Source organism: Mauremys reevesii, linkage group 4, assembly GCF_016161935.1.
Source record: "Mauremys reevesii isolate NIE-2019 linkage group 4, ASM1616193v1, whole genome shotgun sequence".
NCBI classification, from domain to species: Eukaryota; Metazoa; Chordata; order Testudines; family Geoemydidae; genus Mauremys; species Mauremys reevesii.
In genome coordinates this window covers 127,525,828-127,547,085 of record NC_052626.1, presented here as the reverse complement: position 1 = coordinate 127,547,085, position 21,258 = coordinate 127,525,828, and the positions used below count along the sequence as shown (strand labels likewise).

At 43.7% G+C, this 21,258-nt stretch overlaps 1 protein-coding gene across 5 annotated transcripts in view; it reads right to left on the bottom strand.

Moving 5' to 3' along the window:
* The window catches only part of SRPK1 (SRSF protein kinase 1), a 46,715-nt gene that overhangs the window by 21,000 nt on the left and 4,457 nt on the right, over nucleotides 1-21,258 (bottom strand). For all 5 annotated transcript variants that reach the window (XR_005597934.1, XM_039536579.1, XM_039536580.1 and 2 more), the window contains exon 3: nucleotides 6,091-6,209. Coding sequence is in view for 4 of the 5 variants with exons in the window: in XM_039536579.1 (XP_039392513.1) it covers nucleotides 6,091-6,209 (119 nt within the window). In the remaining variant the exon portion in view is untranslated. The remainder of the gene's footprint in view (nucleotides 1-6,090; nucleotides 6,210-21,258) is intronic.

The window sequence follows — 21,258 nt, the reverse complement described above, 5'->3', positions numbered from 1 at the left end:
GTGGGGGGGAATTCTCCAAATTGGACCAAACTATAAGTCTCTGAAAACTGTTTGCCAATGCTGAGCAGAGATGTGTTAAGAATTCAGCAGCTAACTTCTCTGAAGATTTCAGATGCACTGAGCATGAGCCATCCCCACACAGCTCCTGTGTAGGCTGGACTGCACATGTACTATCCGCACCAGCAAAATGAGTATCATTCACCCCAGGATTGATTAGAACTTTCCCAAAACTGCTCCTCTTGATTGCTAGAGGGAGCTGCGGCATCAGACACCAGAACAGAGAGCAAGGATATTGTCTCTCCTGTATTCCCAATGTCCCCCCTCCTGGTGTCTGGGGAGCATGGGAGAAGAAAGTAGCTTCACTGAAATATGCAGAGGGATGAAAAGCCAGGGACAGGGAAATGAAAGGCGGCTGGAGGGGACGGGGTAGAGGGGTCTCTGTAACCATTACAGTACACAACCCTATAGAACTTGAAACTGAACCCTGCCAATGACAAGTATCTGTGGAACCCCCCTGGAAAAGTGTACATTTCATCTCCCTCTAGTGGCTGATCCACAAAGATGACAGCCTGCTACTGCTATCAGCTACTCCATTAGCTCAAGTGGCAGAAGTCTGCGCTGTGGATCTACAGGGTCCAACCATTCTCATGACCCATGTAGGAGTCCAGCTCCTTTTCAAAATGATGTTTTTATGCATCTTCCTGTGTTAAAAGAACATTAAATCAAGCACTAAGAATTTAGAAAATGCTATAATTAAGATTTTCTGTGCAACATTTCTTTGGTCCCCTTATGCGTATGCACTGAAAGTCTTTGGTAACATGATCACATAAAAGTGACAGAGTCCTGTGGCACCTTATAGACGTTTTGGAGCATAAGCTTTCGTGAGTAAATACTCACTTCATACTATTTCCCCCCCCCACACACAAAATCTCTGCCTCATTCAATGCACAAAAAATATGTTTCTCAGGGATTAAATCACAACTGTGTAGTGAATGAGACTGCTGTCTGTAGAACCCCTCTCTCATTTTGCTGCAGAATTGGAGTAAGTGTTGTGAAGGAGGCAGGAGACTGCAGGAAGGGAAAGGATAGTTAAGGAATTTGAATGCCACTTTGGAGAAGTGAGTTCTCTGCTTCTGCCATAAGGTTTTGATAACATACTGGGCAAGTCACTTAAAATGAGATCTCTCATAACTGGCTATTAATTTGTTCTTCATTTTCTGAGTAGACAATTAGAGATACCTGAGGCTTGAGCTGCAGAAGTGCTGAGCACTCTCCGCTGCAACTGAAGGCAACGGAGATCTATTCTAAATAGATCAAGTGCTATAAACCCCCTAAGCACTCTGGGGAAAAAAATCAGACCCTAGTGGTCTCAAATTAGGCACTCAAATTAGCGGATACTTTTGGCCTTAATCTCTGTGCCTCAGTTCCTCATCCGTAATATGGGGATACCACCACCTTATCTCAAAGGTGTTGTGATGATAAATTATTTGGAAACACTCATTCTATGGTGATGAGTGTAATTAAAAAGCCCACAAGGAAATTAATAAATTCTGTATTCAGGACAGGGTCTGAAGGGTGTGCAGTAAAGATACAGACACCGCTGAATAGTAAGGATAAGATAAAATATTCAGTAACTATCCATATAGTGAGCAACATCCAATCCCGTGTACTGAATGAGACGTGGGCCTGTGAAAAAAAGCGTGATCATAATTCAAGACTGTCACAATACACATGCACAAGGGGGCTGAATTAATGTTGCATGGACAACCTTATTTCTGGCATTTCCTAACTTTTGAAAGCATGACTATTCACTCTTAACATTCCTTTTAAGACAGGTGTTTGTAATTAAGTCTATTTAACAGTTTGTCAATGTTTCTACTGTTATTTACCTGGCAAAACTCATCCAGGGCTCTCTCTCTTGCTACCGTTTGTGCCATCAACATCAAAAGCAACGCACTTTCCAGAACGTACTGTTGATAAGTGCTCCACTGTAACTTGCACTACTGTGATGGACCCAGGGCAGTACATCTATCCCATGTATTTGTTTTAGGTGTATAGTGTCTATACATAGCCCTCCCTGCTGGTGCTCTAGAGAAGGTCTGCACAACTCGTAAAGCGGCGAGGGCCACATTACTCCAAAGAAAACAGCTGAGGGCCAAAACCTCCCAGCCCCGCAGAAACACCTCGCCCCAGGGCCACCCAGCCCTGCGGAAACAAACCCTCCTTCCTCAGCGCCGCCCCAACAAAACAGCTGTGGGCCAAAAAGGAAGGTTGGGGGTGGGGAGGTGATACTTTATTTTAAATCAACCAGGGGCTCCCAGCTGAAGAGGTGGCTGGGAGCCCTCAGGGTCAAATTAAAGGGCCGCGGGGGGGCAGGCTGGGGGCAGCAGGGGACTAGCTTTTTTTTTTTTTGCAAAAAAAAAAAAAAAAATCCCCCCCCAGCCTCCCCCCCCCTCTGCCCCCCCCCCCCCTGCCCCCCCAGTCCTCCCTCTCCCTCCCACAACCCCCCTGCCGCCCCGCGCTTCCTCCCCCCCCCTCCCTCCCCCCCCCCCCCCACCCCGCTGCTGCTGCAGCCCCCCCCCCCCACCCCCCCCACACACACACCCCTCTGCCCCAGCCCTGGGTCACTGGTAACTCGCTCCTCCAGGGCAGGTCATTCAGCAGCATTTTTTTTGTGCACAAAACACACACAGGATTGGTTTTCTATGGTTACAGAGCTGCAGTAAAAAGTGGGAAAATTTTTCGCTTGTGTGATTGGAGGATATCCGGATGCATATTATAAGACTGTCCTCTATAAATGAGGAAAAGTTGAGGGACCTTTATTATTCTCTTGTTCCACTCTTTCTTTCTATGGGGAATTTGCCAATGCAATATCACTGTCTTCCTTTTAAACAAACAAAAAGGCAATGGCTGTTGAAAATAGCAATTCCAGTCCTAATAAACATTTCTTGCTCAATTTTATCCTACTTTTTCTACAGCAAGTTACAGTGGATCAGTATATTTGATTTGGGAGAAATGAAGTAAAAGCTGCCCAAACTGAGCCTGAGCACTCCTGAATTTTGAGGTGTTCAAATCTGGAAGGCAGGTGCGGGGCGGCAGGAGGGGGCTGTGGGCTCCGCAGGGGAGCATGGCAGCAATGTGTCTGGAGCTGTATGGAGGCAGACACGCTGGTCTGAGTGGCACGGTAAGGGGTAGGGGATTCCGGGGCAGTCAAGGGACAGAGAGCAGGGGGGGTTGGATGGGGTGGAGGTTCGAGGGGGCAGGCAGGGGACAGGCAGCAGTTGGATAGGCATGGGAGTCCCAGGGGTTTATCAGGGGACAGGTAGGGGGTGGGGGCCTGGGGGGAAGTTGAGGGAGGTCTCGGGAGGGGGCAATCGGGGGGACAAGGAGCAGCGGCATTTAGATAGAGGGTGGGGTCCTGGGGGGCAGTTAGGGGCAGGGGTCCAGGGAGGGGGCAATCAGCGGCCGGGATTCAAAGGGTTCTGGGGTGCCCGCAGCCGTGGGGAGCTCTGAGCCTTTTAAATCTCAGCCGCAGCCGGGATTCAAAGGGCTCTGGGCTGCCGGTCGCTGCGGGGAGCCCTGAGCCCTTTAAATCCCAGGCAGCTCTGCCACCGGAGCCGCGGCCGGGATTCAAAGGGCTCTGGGGTGCCCAAAGCCGCGGGCAGCCCTGAGCCCTTTCAATCCCTGCCGCAGCAGGGATCTTTGTGGGCAGCGCAGAGCCCTTTGAGTCCCTGCTGCTGCCGGGATTCAAAGGGCTCTGGACTGCCTGCTGAGTGCTGTGGTCGGGGGATTTAGAATCCCCCCGCAGGCCGCACAGTGAGGCTCCGTGGGCCGCATGTTGTTCAGGCCTGCTCTAAAGCCTATGGATTACTACACCCATTCCAAAATTTCAGGGACAGCCCTGTGGCCAAAGTATATAATATCTCCTGTCTACACTGTAGACTTAACACTTGTTCCCTTTTTTGCTTTTTCCCCATTGCCTGCATTGAATGGTTCTAACCTGCATGAAGAGCGATTTGTGGGCCCAGAGGTCCAGAATATGCTACAGGGAGGGAAGAACTTTATTTTATTCTTTTCATTCATTTCTTTGATAGTTTTTTCCCTTTCATTTTGTTTTTAATTTTACTTTGTAGCTGAATAAAATTTTTCATTTTTTTCCCCTCAGGATCCAATGACAGGAATGCTCTGGGTCTCTGTGTAGGCCAGAGTTCTTCCCATTCCCTTAATTACGCTAGAGGAGCTCTGCAAGGAGAGCATGGTAGAGAAGTGGGTTACCTGACTCCATTCTATTTTCAGAAATGTGCATGCATTTCCTCTTTATCTTTTCAGGAGAATCCCAAGGGAAGGGAACAGGGGGAAAAAACAAAACAAAACAAAAGTTCTCAAAATTAGAAGCTGCAGTTTTTTGTTATATTTGTGTCTTGTTGATCTGGGCTGTTTTCATGTAGCCATCTTGACAGAAGACAGAGTCAGTGTCCTGAGCTGTCAAAGGGTAGGTCCATACTTACCCGCCGGGTCGACGCGGAGAGTTTGACTTCTCGGAGTTCGAACTATCGCGTCTAATCTAGACGCGATAGTTCGAACTCCGGACGCGCGCCCGTCGACTCCGGAACTCCACCACCGCGAATGGCGGTGGCGGAGTCGACGGGGGAGCCGCGGACTTCGATCCCGTGGCGTCAGGACGGGTAAGTCAGTCGAACTAAGGTAGTTCGACTTCAGCTACGCTATTCACGTAGCTGAAGTCATGTACCTTAGTTCGACACCCCCCCCCACCAGTGTAGACCAGGCCAAAGACAAGTTATCACTGAAGAGTGGGCAGTAGCATTCAGGGATTGCACTGGGAGAACCAAATGCCGTGAATCAGTTGCTAGGCGAGTGTTTGCTGTCTACATTAGCACTTCACCAGTGCAGATTACCACAAAAGCAGCCAGCACAGCCGTCCTTGGAGCATGGTTTTGAAAGCCTATGAACTGTTGCTACCAGTTGTGTGAGAGAATCTTTGGTATGTTACAGGCATGTTAGAGGGGTTCTCAAAGGCAAAAATAGGAGGTAGGTGCCCAATTCCCATTGAAAGTCAAAGAGAGCTGAACACCTAAGTGTGCTGTCTTAGAAAATATACCCATAAATGTGTTTGTGTGAATAATCTGAGCACTGGTGACATCCTTAAATGATGCATTAAAAACAGAACCCTCAGCTCAGATCTTGACAGGTAAAGAGTCTTTCAGATGACCTTAAAAAAAAAAAAAAAGGGGAGACGAATAGGTAGTTGTTAAGATGGTAAAGCCATGCAGCTGCGTGACTCCAAAAAATACGGCCATAAGCAGAGATTAAAGTCTCAGAATCTAGACTCTTCTCCCTTCCACAGCTGACAAATGCACCTTCGAAGGAGAGTTCAGCTAATTCTTTCCTCTTCGAGGCGGATGGGTAATGGGTTTGTCAAGTGTCCCAATGATCAGATTGCAAAGTATGCAAGTTAACACAGACAGAACAGTGAAGACCAAACTTATCCCCACATCTTAGAGGTAAAATTTCAAGCTGATCCTGGCTTGGTTTGGTAGTCAAAAGGAACTTCTTCCAGAGTGATGGGAGACCTCACTAACAAGAGTAGAAAGGTTTAAGAATCTTAACCAACAATTCCAATATCCACACCACAGTAGTCACAAGTTAGCTTCCCATTCTGACAGATTCTCTTTATCCACCAAGGAAACAGAGACTCTCTCTTGCTCTGCATACCTCTTAGGTGACAAGGGACAGGGTCTACACTAACTGCACCGGTGCAGCTGTGCTGCTGTAGTGCTTAAGTGAAGATGTGCCTCTGCCTACTGGAGGAGAGCTTCTCTTGTTGGCGTACCTAATCCACCTCCACGGTAGTTATGTCAACAGGAGAAGCTCTCTCGCCCACATAGCACTGTCTACACCTGGGGGTTAGATCGGTATAGTTATGTCACTCATGGGGTGTGTAATATAAGTCTGTAATTGTAGCTCTGGCCAAGAAAACCTATCAGATTAGACACCACAGTCTTAATGCCCACAGGGGAGAGAACGCCACCAAACTGTATTTAGCAAGAGTCTAAAGAGGCAACCTCTCACCTTTACAGTAATCATTTGGATCCTCCTGTTCATCATCATCTGATCCCAGGATTTCCTCCTCTTGTTCAGGGAGATCGTTCTCTGAATGAGTAGCAGGGCCTCGATGTTGAGTTTCAGGCCTGAGAGGGTAAGAACATAAAGGTGCAGATACATTAGGTTTCAATTCAACCGGAAGAATTGGAGAGAGGGGAGAAGAGAAAGACAGTAAGTGGCCTTCAGAAAACCTACTCTCACATTTAAAGGCTTTTACTCCCAGGTTAGAAATGCCAGGTGGCATATAAACAGCAGCTCTTTCCTCTTCATATCTGAGAAATGCAACTGACTGTTCTCTGGGGGCATTTTTTACAGTCAGAACAAGAAGTGTGCACATTTTTTACAATGAGTTAAAACCCAGCTGATCCCACTGAGATAAGTTACTGACCTCAGGAGTTTGTCCAGTCTCTTTTCACATTAAAGATTTCAAGTCAGTGAGGTTTTTTAGCAATTTCTATTTTAAAACACTATTTATATTGAATCTGAGGACCATAAATGAGTAAAAAATGTTAATTAGTTTAAGATTGATGTCATGCCCATTACATGAAACCGTCCCCGATTAAGAGGATTCAGTGACATTTCTTGGATATTGCAGTCCCTTCTCAGTGAAGCAGACTTTCACCATCTGCTTTGAGGAGGGGTTGGTATAAAGCAGATTTTAGGAGTTGAAAAGATATCTTGTAAGGAAAGAGGAATTAAAAACTTGCTCTTTAAGAAAAGAATTAAGTGGCTGCCATTTTAAAACCTGTGCCTTTTGTACTCCAATACAGAAGACGACAGACATTTAAAAGATCCCTCTTCTCTTACTAGCAACTGAGTTGTCTATAGATGAAAATTTCAGAGTCTAGCTAGCTTTTCACCATATATGCTGTACTACGTTGATTGCAGGAACAACAAAGTTAAGTTGGTCAGTGTCACTTTCTGGTTCTCCTGCATCAGCACAATATTTTGGTTTCCAATGCTGTACGGGGGTGTTTAAAGCCCCAAAAACATTTAAGTTAAAATTTGAGTGTATGACAGTTTCAAAGCCACATACTGAAACTAGCTGGTAATGTCCCTTTAAGGGATGATACCTTCTAAATCCAGAAATACTCAAAGAAACCATGGAAACTGGTCGAGTGTAACATTTTCTCCCCACTTCTCCATTAGTTGCTAGCTGTCAGTGTTCAGTTTATGCTTATTAACTGAGGGCTGCAGGAAAGTCATCATCCTATTATGATAAAGTATTGGGAAATGCAGAGAACAGGTGCTTTATCAGTTGCATTAACTGTGCCATTAGTAACAGACAGTGAAAGTCCTGAAAAAAGGTAAGTCTTTCATCTGTTTTAAAGCAAATCAAAAAATACATTTTAGACATAAAACCTTACAGAGCTTATCAATCCCCTTCACAGAGTTCGCCTATCAATCTTATATACTGCACGAGAAAGTATGCAGTCTATCAACCGTGTTTATTATGGCAGTACTAAAGGACTAACCAAGAACAGCGCCCCGTTGTGCTGGATACAGTAATAGATATATATCACTACTAAGACTGCATTTTTAGAAGTGACGTATAAAACACAACTATAGTTGACAAAATAATATATCAATGCATCTTTTCTTTATAGCATGACATACTAAGACAAGATCCAGTAATTCACACTGAACCTTCTAGACAGTGTGAATTAAAGTTCTATTGTATTACAACTATTGTTTTCATAAGTTAGTAATTGATGCCTCCCATCCACCTTGCTTAAAATTCTATTCCACGTTGCTCAAAAAAAACCCAATGATTACTGAGGGCATGTCTACACTAGAAATGTTAGGTCAGCTTATAACCACCACAGTGGTTCATGTCCACACTACCCTCCTTTTGCCAGAGGTGCGTGTCCTCCCCAGAAGCCCTTCCACCAGCTTAAGAGGGGCGGCGTGGAGGGCTGAGAGCACACCTGGCTCCCCGCTCCAGGATGGAGCTGTGAAATTGACAAGAATGACAGCCAGCAGCTGATGTAAGTAACAGTTTCTACAGGACACTATCTCCCCCTAATTATGACATAAGCCTCTCGTGGAGGTGGAATTTTGTGTCAGTGAAGTAGGGCACTTACGTCAGCAGGAGCAAGGCTGTAATATGTGCACTAACGTAATTATGTCAACGTAAGTTGCCTTACATTGACCAAACACTGGAGTGTAGACTAAGACTGAGGCAAGTGCTGGTTACATCAGTCAATATAGTATTATTGACTGCAGAAAAGGACCTAGGGGTTACGGTGGACGAAAAGCTGAATATGAGTCAGTGTGCCCTTGTTGCCAAGAAGGCTAATGGCATTTTGGGTTGTATAAGTAGGGGCATTTCCAGCAGATCGAGGGATGTGATCATTCCCCTCTACTCAGCACTGGTGAGGCCTCATTTGGAGTACTGTGTCCAGTTTTGGGCCCCACACTACAAGAAGGATGTGGATAAATTGGAGAGAGTCCAGCGGAGGGCAAAAAAATGATTGGGGGCTGGAGCACATGACTTATGAGGAGAGGCTGAGGGAACTGGGATTGTTTAGTCTGCAGAAGAGAAGAATGAGGGGGGATTTGATAGCTGCTTTCAACTACCTGAAAGGGGGTTCCAAAGAGGATGGATCTAGACTGTTCTCAGTGGTAGAAGATGACAGAACAAGGAGTAATGGTCTCAAGTTGCAGAGGGGGAGGTTTAGGTTGGATATTAGGAAAAACTTTTTCACTAGTAGGGTGGTGAAGAACTGGAATGGGTTACCCAGGGAGGTGGTGGAATCTCCTTCCTTAGAGGTTTTTAAGGTCAGGCTTGACAAAGCCCTGGCTGGGATGATTTAGTTGGGTTTGGTCCTGCTTTGAGCAGGGGGTTGGACTAGATGACCTCCTGAGGTCCCTTCCAACCCTGAGATTCTATGATTCTATGATTAGATGTGGACTGCAGTTTTAGCTGTTCAGAATGGAACTATAGGAGTCACATTAGTCAACTTATGACAGCATGGAGCACACTATACAATTCACATTTGCACAAGTGATCGGTTTGGTTTTAATGGAAGGCCATGGGATGTGAAGGCAAGTTTCACGTAACCCTTTCCCATGCATATGCTGCACTACTCATGAGGATTTCAACCCTTTTTAATAAGCTGAACAAGGCAATTAATCTTAGGAGATTTTTAAGATTTATGTAATCTATCGGTATTGCTGTTCTCCAGAGAATCTGACAGTTGGTCTTGTGTATTTTAGGGCATCATGAGGCCTAGTGCTTTAAGAATTCAGCACTTGACAAGTCATGCAGATCACTGGTCCTGAACTGTACCACACGAACATTTCCAGGAGATTACCATACTACAGTGATGCATGCATCTATCTGTATTCAAACAGCAATGATTTCCAATACTGTAGTTTGACCTAGTTCACGACTGTAAGCTAAAAATAAACAGAAAAAACCCAAGCAGTTCTCTGCACCCTGCACAGCTAGCTGAAGTCTGTCACTTTATTTGGTGAAAATTAGAGAGGGAACAAGTTTGTATGCTACCCCAAAACTAAGCCAGATAGCAAGAGGACAGAACCAAACTGCAAAGGAACATAGTGCGGCTAGGGCTGTGTTATTTGTATTATCATAGCACCTAGCAATACTCCTTATGGATCAGGAGCCCACTGGGCTAGGCGCTGTACAAGCGCAGAACAAAAAGGTGGTCCTGCCCTAAGACAAGCCACCGATGGATACAGACATATCGGGGAGTACAAGGAAACAATATTGGTCAGCATGATAGGCAGCTGTCTCAGCACACCAGCAGACTACCTGGTTTTTGTTTTTGTAGCCATGGCAAAGTGGAGTTTTAAGGAGGGATTTGAAGAACAATGAAGCGGCTTTAAGGATGTTGCTCCTTTCAAGGACCAGTTTGAAAACTTAGCAAGTGGACGATGGAGTGAATGATAAATGATGGGTCGGAAGGGGCTAGGCCTTGAAGAGGCTTGAAAGTGAAGACAAGTTGCTTATATTTGATGTGCTAGAGAAGGGGGAGACAGTGGAAGGATACAAAGAGGGGTGAGATGGTCAAACAGGCTAGGAAAATTGTCTCGGCAGCAGCATTCCGAATGGATCTGAGTGGGGCAAGACTGCACAGTCAAGGCCAGAGGAAAAAAGGGTTTCAGTAATCCAGATGTGCTATGATGGATGAGAGCCTTGGGAGCTGCAGCAATGAGAAGGGTTTGGGCGCTAATACCCAGTTTACACCCAGGAAGAGGGAAAAAACAGCAGACAGAATAGGGAATTTAAATCCAGCAGCCATACCCATCACATTCAGTCTCCTCAATACTGCCCTAAGATTTTTTCCCTTCATGTAACCAAGTACTACATAGTTGCTTCAGGGAAGGTGGGGGATAGGGACAAGAAAGTGGGGCCACAAAAAGATTCATCTTAAGTGGTCCACAACAGAATGCTTGAAAACCACTGATGTACTTTGCAGTGCTCTTCCTGCATCAAGGAAGTTATCAGAAACCACTCAGGCCATTCTGCTGGAAATTTCTAGTCCCCCCCCCCCCCCATTCTAAATGGAACCAACATGTCATGACTATTGACCATCTGGTGTCTGATGCACCCTATAGTTTGCATCTCGCACTGTCCCACAGCTGAGATTCAGTCTTGGAAGACATGACAGTTCTACACTACAGTTAATTATTCCCCTATTATTAGCCATATGTAACAGACAGATCTTCATAATAGCATTTAAAATTAAAAACTCTCTCCTCCAAATCATCTTTGCTCTACTACTCAAATTCATTAGAAGGCATCAGACACCCCATAATAGCCTGACTTCTAAAATGCCAACTGCAGGGCCAGATCAAAAGGGGACACTAATATGGTCAAAGTAAGCAACAAGATTAAACTCTCTACTAAATAGAGAACAAGAATTCAGTCAAACCAACCCCCCAAATATTATCACACAAAAACCTCGTAACATCCACCCTGTCTGCATCCTTCAGACAGCCTAGCCTACAAAGAGGCAAAAAGGGCTGCTGGAGAGAGCAAGAGCCCCATTGCCTGTATTTAAAATAAGGGAGTAAGAAGCAGATAGCTGACAGTATGGCAAAAATGCTAAAAGAAGGGCTCGAAAGAAATGCGTGATATATAGCTACTCAGCAGAATTTAGAGAGACTAATTTTTATAACTAACGTGCTCAATGCTAGACTAAAATGCACCCTGATTTGAATTTTTATATTTGTTCCCTCTACCTCCTAATTAATCTCAAGAGTTAACTAGGTTTGCAGCCTGCCTCTGCAATCACATGATCAGATAATATTTTAAGGAAGAAGAAAAGATGACGTCGAGTTGCAGTATTCTAAGGCAAGCGTGAGAGCTTTCATGGAATCCACAAAAGTCTTCATCTAGGGACACAAAAGTCCTTTTTTCCCCCCTCTAAGGAAGCCCTTAAGAAGAGCAGTAGTTCACACAAGACAAAGAAAAGCCTACCTGCACGAAGCACGGACTCCCATTGATAGAGATACCCCTGAAGATGAACCAACAGTTTTCGAAAGAGCCATTCAAAAAGAATCAGCTAGCAGATTGTTCAGGCAGCAGAGGTGCACACACCACTGGTGGAGTGCTGGCTCTCCCTGAAAGCAGCAAAGCTTTGTGCAAGAGGGAGGGAGAAAAAGGATTTGTCTCCACCACCTAGCTGTAGATGCATAGCACTGCATTGCAGGTAAAGGGCCTTGCAGCAACACTGAGGGGGTTGCTCTCAGCTGATCTTTCTGCAAATTTAGTCATACTCTGGGTTGAACATAAATAGATTCACCAGATTTCCTTGATGTTCGCCTGGTTCTACAGTCTTCCCCTGAAGAAATGCTGAATTCAGTCAGATTTTCAGTTTTATCTTCCTAAACTGAAAAAGCATCTCCTGATTTTAATCTGTCTATTAGACAGCCTTTTATGGGACCAGCTTCTTTTGGAGAGAGACACATGGTTTTGAGCTTACAGAGAGCTGAAGAAGAGCTCTGTGGAAGCTTAAAAGCTTGTCTCTCTCAGACAGAAGTTGGTCCAATCAAAGATATCATCTCACCAGCCTTGTCTCTATCATCCTGGGAAGGACATGGCTACAACACCACCGCATATTCAACAGTCCACTAGATTCACAGCTTCCAATGAGCACGAGTGTCATTAACTGCTGATGGTCCAACCCTTTTGATATAGAAACCCCAGGGCAATAAAGCAGGAAATGGAAGTTGTTCAAGGTAAGAAACATTTTCTTAAATTATTCCAAACTCCAGTAGCTGTGGATACAGAAATAACTCCTCACCCTTTGTTAAATCACGCAAAGATGTGAGAATGTTCTAAATCGTTTAAAAATATTAAGTGGACATAGCTTTCTAATGCCAGGTGTTCAGCATCTTTCTTGGATGCCATAAAGGTATTTGGGCACACATTTATCTTCGGCTTTGTGGAATTCATAAGGGGAAACAGATCTGCAGAAGTATGACATTAATGTAGAAGCAGCAAAGAATCCTGTGGCACCTTATAGACTAACAGACGTTTTGCAGCATGAGCTTTCGTGGGTGAATACCCACTTCTTCGGATGCAAGCAGTGTCTGATATTTGACATTAATGTACAATTTCTGAGTTTGTTGGCAATTAAAAATGCTTTCTGATAGAAGTACTTAAAATTATACACTATGGATCTTACCTGTAGTACTTACTGAGGGGAAATCTTAGACTGATTGAGTTTTGCCTCAGTAAAGACAGTAGGATTGGGCTCTTATCAATATTCAACTTATAGTCAACATTGAAGAATACTTAACTCCCTCAGTAAATTCCTCTTTAGTAAATTCAGCACTGCCTTTTAATTTAATAAAAGCTGTCAAAGCCACTTGGCAACATCTACATATTAGAAAAGTCTTAGTTATGCAGGTTTTTTTTTTTTTAAACACAATAGCCACAAATTACTGTGTATGTACAGAATATAACACACAATTACTCCATCAACCTCTGCTGTTCGTTGCAAGAGTTCTGGGTCCTTAGCTTCTTGTGGGAATCTACTAGAAGGGCAGTCAGGTTTGGCCATCTGGTGAGAGAAGGCTGAAAGGGATCCTTTCACTTATTCCCCAACTGCTTAAGCTAGCCCGAAGAGGGAGGTACAGAGAAGGTAAAGGCTTTATCTATCAGACACCCTGCCTGCATGGAATCTTTTCTTATTCTCCCACTGCTGCTGCTCCATTGATGTTATCAACAGTAGCTAAGCACTAGAGTAGACTGGTCACTGGTACCACCATGCCATCTACTTCTGTTCTGAGGGTATGGCTACACTTACGGTTTGCAGCGCTGGTCATCCAGCTGTGCAGGGCCAGCGCTGGTGTGTGGCCACATTTGCAGCGCTGTTGGGAGTGATGCATTATGGGCAGCTATCCCAGCGTTTAAGTGGCCGCAACGTGCTTTTCAAAAGAGGGGGGTGGAGTGGGGTCTAGTGTGACAGGGAGCGGGGGGAGAGAGAGAGGGGATTTTTGGAGCCAACACTGTGCATTTAGCTTCCTGCCTTGAAAAATCAAAACATGTTTCCGACCCCTTAGTCTTAACTCTTAATTGCAAACAGCCTGCAGCCAACACGACTCACCGCTGTTTCATTCACTCCCTGCCTGCCTCTCATTTGATTGTTTACAGCCAGGTACAGATGATCACAGCAAACAGGAGTTCTGTTTGTTTTTTAGATAAGCAGCAGCGGCAACGGAGCTCCGCGCTGAGCTCGTTCATAACAAAACAAAGAGAGGCTGCATAACAAAACAAAGAGTAATTTATAAAAGCATTCTGGGATACATCCTTATACCCTGGAGGCCAATCACAGCGCTGGTGTGTGGCCACACTTGATGACCAGTGCTGCAGCACCAGCGCTGGAATCCTTATTCCCCATGCTGAGTGAGGTGTACGGCCAGTGCTGCAGCCAGGGAGTTGCAGCACTGGAAGTGTCCTGCAGGTGTGGCCACTTACTAATTGCAGCGCTGGTGGAGGCTTTCCAGCACTGCAACTCGCCAGTGTAGCCATACCCTGAGCTGGTCTGTTAGTGCTCTCTATGCTGTTAGTAGCAGAAGAACTGCACCACAGCTAGTACAAAGGTCCAAGATTTCTAGACTTGCCAGCATAGCCCAGTAAACTCAGGTTGGGTATTTGCATTTCATTATCACATCTAAGAATTTTATTTTCTGTACACCCACTAGTCGGGAGCTAGAAAGGCATGTAAACTTTCCCCCAGGTGACCAAGAATAAAGGAAGGAACGATGCTTTTGTAGAGGTCTTGTATCAAAAATAAACTTGTAGCATTTTTGATATTTCCTTTGATATTTTGTTACATCTTTCTCCTCTATTGTGTGTACCTGTCTGCAGCTCAAATGTGAAAATGGCTCTCGTGTTAATGGCGGGATACAGTGATCAAAGCCAACAGCTTTTTTCCCCAAATGTTGTTACACAAGTGCTAACTAAAAAAAATAAAAAAAAATCACACCATCCTTCCCCTACCCTCGTGTCAAGTACTCAGGTTTCACCTCCATAGTAGCTGCAATGGAACTGTGCAATAGTGTTTCACAGTAGATAAAGAACCCATCTTCCCCATTTTGCAGGTCACCTTTCAGAGCCCATCAGCCCCATCTATACACAGGTGATGAAACCTTTGAGCCAATTGCTAGACATGAGTTTAAGACTTGTGAAAGGTTTTATCCCCATTAAGAGAGAGACTTCAGTTAAGCAATCTTCAGAGTGTAGTAATTAATCCAGCATAAACTAAGGCCCAGTTTGCACTTAAACTAGATTGACAATAGCCATGTGGGTCAGGGATGTGAAAAAAATATATGCCCAGTGCTGTAGTTTTACTCCCACTCCTAGTGTGCACACAGCTAAGTTGACAAAAGACTGCTTCCATCAACTTAGCTACTATCCCTTGGGGAGGTGGTATCCCTACACTGATGGAAACAACTCTCCAGTCAAAGGCTGCATCTTCAGTATATTATGCTGGCACATCTATGGCAATTTAGCTATGCCAGTCTAGTCTCCACAGCATAGTCAAAACCCGAGTTACAAGGATAAGGTATTGCTAGTGACTCTTTCTGGAGTTCTTCCAAAAGGTCAGTGTCAATTTACACCTTACTCATCTTGCCCATGTTTTCTCATGTCTGCATGCCCTTCATAGCAAGATCTTGCTTCACAGGCAAGATATTAAAAAGGTGTTTTTACTTTTTTCCTGGAGGAGACTAAAGCCTTTGACTAGGCTCTTAAATCTTGAATACTCATCCCACCTTCGCTTTTGACATTAGTACATCAGGTCAAGTTCTCCCCAAGAGAATGACGTCTGCCTAATTGCTGTTTCTTAGAGTACCTGCAGTGACAGAGGCAAGATCTTATTAATGCACATCCAGTCAAAGGAATGCCTGCTTCTGTTGTCAGCCTCCATGCTTTTCTTATCCACAAGGTATGCAGAGCAACAACATCGAGATCTCTGCATAAATTTGACAAGTCATTATTGTTTGGCCTCAGTCCTGTAGTACAAATTCAAGTATGGCATTACAGAATTTGTTTCCAGGTTAGGTGGACACTACTTCCCTCCCCCCCAGTTATTTTTCTAGTTTAACTATTTTGAGGAATCATTGTGTGTGTATATTATATATATATATATATATATACACACACACACACACACACACACACAGAAGTTTGCGACACTGGTACTCTCCTTCCATTTTGCTGCCTTGAAACCTGCATATGTACCTTTTCATTACAATTTATGGCTAGTATGTTTCACCTACATCCTTGAAACTTTTTAAATTTGAAGGAGCTGGGGGACCAAATATAATTCATACTTTATGAAGCAGTTACCATCCTGTAGTTCTTGTTCTTAAATATTTTGTAATTATAGGCGATCCACCCACTCTCCCATAAATTTGGCATAAGTTTTTATTCCCTCCCTTTTGTTCAAACAGAATTGGTAGTTACAACCAACAAAGGCAGGCCTGTGACATCTGCTTACGTAGTTTAACAGCTTCAGAACTATAAAGCCATAGGAGTTCTATTGTCAGGAGAAGAACTCGCAGGTGGAGAGATATTCTAATAATTCATTTTTGAAAAGCTATGTTTCTCACAGCAGCCAACGCATACAAGCACTTTTGTTTAGTGGGTGTTCAATTTGAAGATTAGAACCACTGAATTCCACATTAAGACTGTGCTAATGTATACATAAGCGAAATGATTAAGTTTCTTGTTCCTCACTCCCACTGCCCCCACAAGCATTTAATAGTTCAACAAAACAGAACTGTCTGCCATATCGCTGCACAAGCTGTGAAGGGCTTCCATGGAAACCAGCAGTTTAATTTATGTCTTGTCATGTGCAGTTTGATAATGACTTTTGTATTAGTGGGCAAGTCACCAACTTTTGACATGTGTTCTGAATGCTTCTGGAAGATTTTGCATTGGTATTAACTGCAGAGAGCAATAGGAAAAACCTAATCCAAAGCTCTAAGGGACGGCAAAGCCTTCAAGGAAGAAACTGAGGACAAACTTGAGAAGGTCAGGACCAGAAGATATTCCAAGGGAAATAGAAAAGAGATGTTGAAGAGATGTAATATAGCAAAGTGAGAAGCCACCATAAATACCATTCTCCTGTACCCCTGATTTCAGTAAACTCCCTACTTACCAGGGTGCAAAGGTGGGGAGAGAGAAGCTGACAGACTTGAATCTTGTGAGCCCTCAATTAAGTAGTGTTTGTTTTGGGGCAGAAAAGTGACTGATCAGACCCCAGTGCATCCCAAGAGCCTTACATGCAGGACTATGGGTAATTATCCACCACTATTTTAGATTAAATAAATGGGAGATTGTTTTGTATAACAAATGCTGTGTCTGTTTATGCTAGTTGAGATGTTTCCTCATCACTGTACTACCATCTCTGCATCTCCACTGGTGGTAGTAATGGTGGGAGTGCTAGGGTGACAGGACATTGACACCCTGTTTCTATCCCCAATCTGCTCCCACACATCTCCATTCCTGCCACTCAGAGCAGACACCCACACTTGGCTCCTGTCTGCCCATTGACCCTCCCCGAGCAATCCCCTTTCTTACTTCTCTGAATAGTAATGTGGCTGCTTCCTCTATCTCCTCTTGCTGCCAGTGACTGGGTGGGGAGAGAGGGTTGATGAAATTTGATGGCATTAGCTTATTTCAGTTAGTAATAACAGCCAGATTCTAGACTAATTTAAATGCATCTGTGGATTAAACAGCACGATAGCAGAAGTTTTACTTATATAACAGATGCAGATCACAACGTATTGGAATTTTCTCATTACAGATATTGGCTCTCAACTGACAGACGCCTCTAAAGCAGGGGTCAGCAACCTTTCAGAAGTGGTGTGCTGAGTCTTCATTTATTTATGTTTTGTGTGCCAGTAATACATTAACGTTTTTAGAAGGTCTTTCTATAAGTCTTTAATAAACATACAACAATAATTTAGTTATAAAGTAAATAAGGTTTTTAAAATGTTTAAGAAGCTTCACTTAAAATTAAATTAAATTAAAATGCAGAGTCCCCCCAGATCGGTGGCCAGGACCCAGGCAGCAAGAGTGCCACTGAAAATCAGCTTGTGTGCCACCTTTGACACACACGCCATAGGTTGCCTACCCCTGCTGTAAAGAGTCATCATTGGCTCAAATGAATGTGTGTGTCCACTGCAAAAGCCTTTAGAACACCTACAAAAGAGCTTGGACATGCCAGGAAAGACTGAAAATATAGAATAATGTTTTGCATTTATAACATCTGTCACAGGATTTCAATGGGCTTCACACAGAAAGATGCCACAATTTTACAGATGGCTGAACTGCGGCACAGAGATTAGCGATTTGTTTGAAGTCCGCGTGAACCAGAACAATCAGGAAGAGAACTCAGACTCAACTCCACTCCTGTTTTAGCCACGATAGTCACGTGGCCCCTGGCATATGAAACAATAGTACACTCCAATCCAAGTACTGCATTTATTTTTAATCCCTGTATTTTAGTGCTGTTTAGAGTAGGGACCATCCTTTATTCTGTGTTTGTACAGTGCCCACCACAATGGGGCCCTCCTGGTCCACCACTGCAGCTCCCAAGCACTACCCCAACCAAAGCTAAAATTTCACATATCAAGCAATTTTGGGAGCCTATCTTGACACCTTAAATGGCCTGCTTTCCAGAGAGTGACAAGTGCCCAATCCTCTGGAAGTCAGGTCCTTTTAAGGTATCTCACACTAGGCATTCAAAATTAGTCACTTTTGAAAATACAGGCTACAGTCAATATTAATAAAGTATAGAGAAGAGCAGACGACCTTCATAAAATGAGACTTCAAAACCTAGGATCATTTAGGCTATAAGTGAAAAATAACTAGGTAGATGGCACTTGAGGTATTAAGCTATAAACGGTCAGTGAAAAAAGTCAACCCCTCATTCACCATGTCCCATGACAAAGGATCACTCAATTAACCAGTACATTCAGAAATCAAAAGGAAATACTGCAGAGGATAATCTACAAAAAGACAAGTCAAATACTATAGCTATATAGTCACTATTATTTGTAGTTATTCATGACAATGGTAATAAAATTCCATGCTTCAGGGTTGAATTGCTCACGCTGCCACCCTTTTACTCCCTGCATACACAACGCTGAGTATTTTGCATTATAGTTCTCTACTTTTTCTGAAGCATCAGGTATAAACCACTGCAGGAAGCAGGATATCAGATTTGATGAACCAGTAATCTTATCTGGCATGGGAAAGCCAGTATGCTAGTCAGTATCTGGGACGTACACCCGTAGAGTCAGCAGCAGGTCTGTTCCAACAGTCTGACATGAAGAAAACTAGCAATCAGGTTAAAAAAATCTTGTCTGTTTATACTGTGCTGTGGTTCAAGGAATTCAATATGGAACAAATATTTCTTTCTACAACTGTTTTGAATTTGAGTGAATTTTTTAGTCTCATTTTTAACCTTGAGTTTTGACCTCAGCAGCATCGCACAACAGATTTTCCTCACAGCAGATGGAAGAGAACAGTTCAATCTTCTGAATGTTTGCAATATAAACTGCACCGAATAAAAATATCAAAGTTCCCAAGCAATAGACTATCAGAGACCTCAAATATCTAGTTCTAACTATTATAATTTACAGGAAGTACACTTAACGCTCAAGACTGTGCACACAGCATGACAATTACAGATGTAATCTACACTTCAGAGAACGTGCAAGCGGAGAAAATTTCAATTAAAATTGGCTCCCTGTTAAATTGACTTTACAACTGATGCACTTTTGACAGCTACAAAGTGACAATAGCCAACATGTGCTGGTGATATCACCTTCACACCCACCAATTTCAATTCTAAGTCACAGCACCAAATCTGACCCAGTACAATTAAAGTACCAGAACTCCTACAACAAAAGCAGAACATATTCCAATATAAATGATATGATAAAAGTCATATCAAATTAACCTTGTAACATGACCAAAGAATGCTATTACCTTAGACATGTTCTTACTATATATCACTGCTGTTATAGCTAAATTTAAGGATACTCACGATTAGCAGAGCCTAAATTAGATTTTCCCATTGTATTTTGATTCATGGGAATTAATGTCACACAGATATATGCTGATTTTGCAGTGTCTCCACTTAGCCTGCTCTGTTTCCCATGACCCAGCAGGCTAGTGACAAAACTGTTTCTTGCTGAAGCACAGAGTTTTTGCAAGTTTCAATGCACTAAAGAATCACAAGCACTAAGCTTAGCAGGTGTAATGTCACAACCTGAATGCCCTTGCTCAAAACAAAAGTGTTGGTATTCATATGCATTTTTATTACCAAGTGTTCTATTGATTATGGAAGACTACATACAGAATTTTACTGGAAATACATCATGAAGTGTTCTCAACCTCAACCCATCATTACCAAGGATTAAAAAAAGAGGACACTTTGTAAAACTGCTGTTGTACAGATGGTGCCTTGCAACAAAGGAGAATAAACATTGAGGGAAAACACTGAGGGCCAGATTCTACTATTCAATTTCAGTGTGATTTCTCATGGAGTAAAGTACTCAGTGAAAATAAGGGGAGTGAGGTGGCAGGCAGAATTTGACTGGGTGATAGTTTTTCAGTGGGTTTTTTCCCAGTGAATCCTAACAGTCAAAAAAATGCCAGAACTTCCTGTAGTCAGCAGTTGTGGAACTGACTGTGACTAAAGACACTATATACGGTCAAACATTCAGGACACCCTCAAATACTTTAATGAATTTCCTGTTCAGTCACCAGTTACTAAAAGACTCTTCTGTGTATTTGATCCCTTACCTTACTCTATGCATTCCTTCACCCTACAGCAGGGGCCTCAAACACACAGCCCGTGGAGTTATTTCCTGCAGGCCGCCATAGGTGCCGACTCCACTGGCAGCCAAGCTCTCCCCTGCCCTGAGTGCACCGCATCCCCACTCCTCTGCCTACCTCCCAGTGCTTCCCACCGCCAAACAGCTGTTTGGCAGCGCTTAGGACTTTCCAGGAGGCAGGAGGGAGGAGCAGGGACACGGCGCTCTCGGGGCAAGAGGCAGAGAAGAGGTGGGGCTGTGGATTTGGGGAAGGGGGGTGTGGAGTTGGGGCAGGGATTTTGGGGAAGAGATTGGAATGGGGGTGGGGAAGGGGTAGGAAGAGGCCAGGAAGGGACGGGGCCTCATGGACTAGATGAGGAGTCTGAGGTATAAAGTTCAGCATATATGATTCTTTGCTGTGAGTAGTTGGGAAGAATGTGTTAAAAGTGGCAACGTATTCTGTATTACAGTTTTTAAAAAGTTAATACATTGACTTTTAATAGCATACTATAGTACTTATTTTTTACTATACTTTTGTATTGTTGTATGAAAAGGTTTCAGTGATGCAGCCCTTGGGCCAACGTACTTGTCCTCATGTGGCCCTCGTGGTGATTTGAGTTTGAGATCTCTGCCCATGAGTGACAAACTAATTCATTAACCACGTCAGCCACTCTCTAGTTAGTGACCGAATCCAACATGCATGGTGATCAACTGTAGTAGGAAAAATGCTTTTAGAATTAAAGCTGCTTAGCCAGTTGTTCAAAAGCTTGCTAATCAGACAAGAGCCACCATCCTCCCAGAGTAAGGACAGGAATACACACA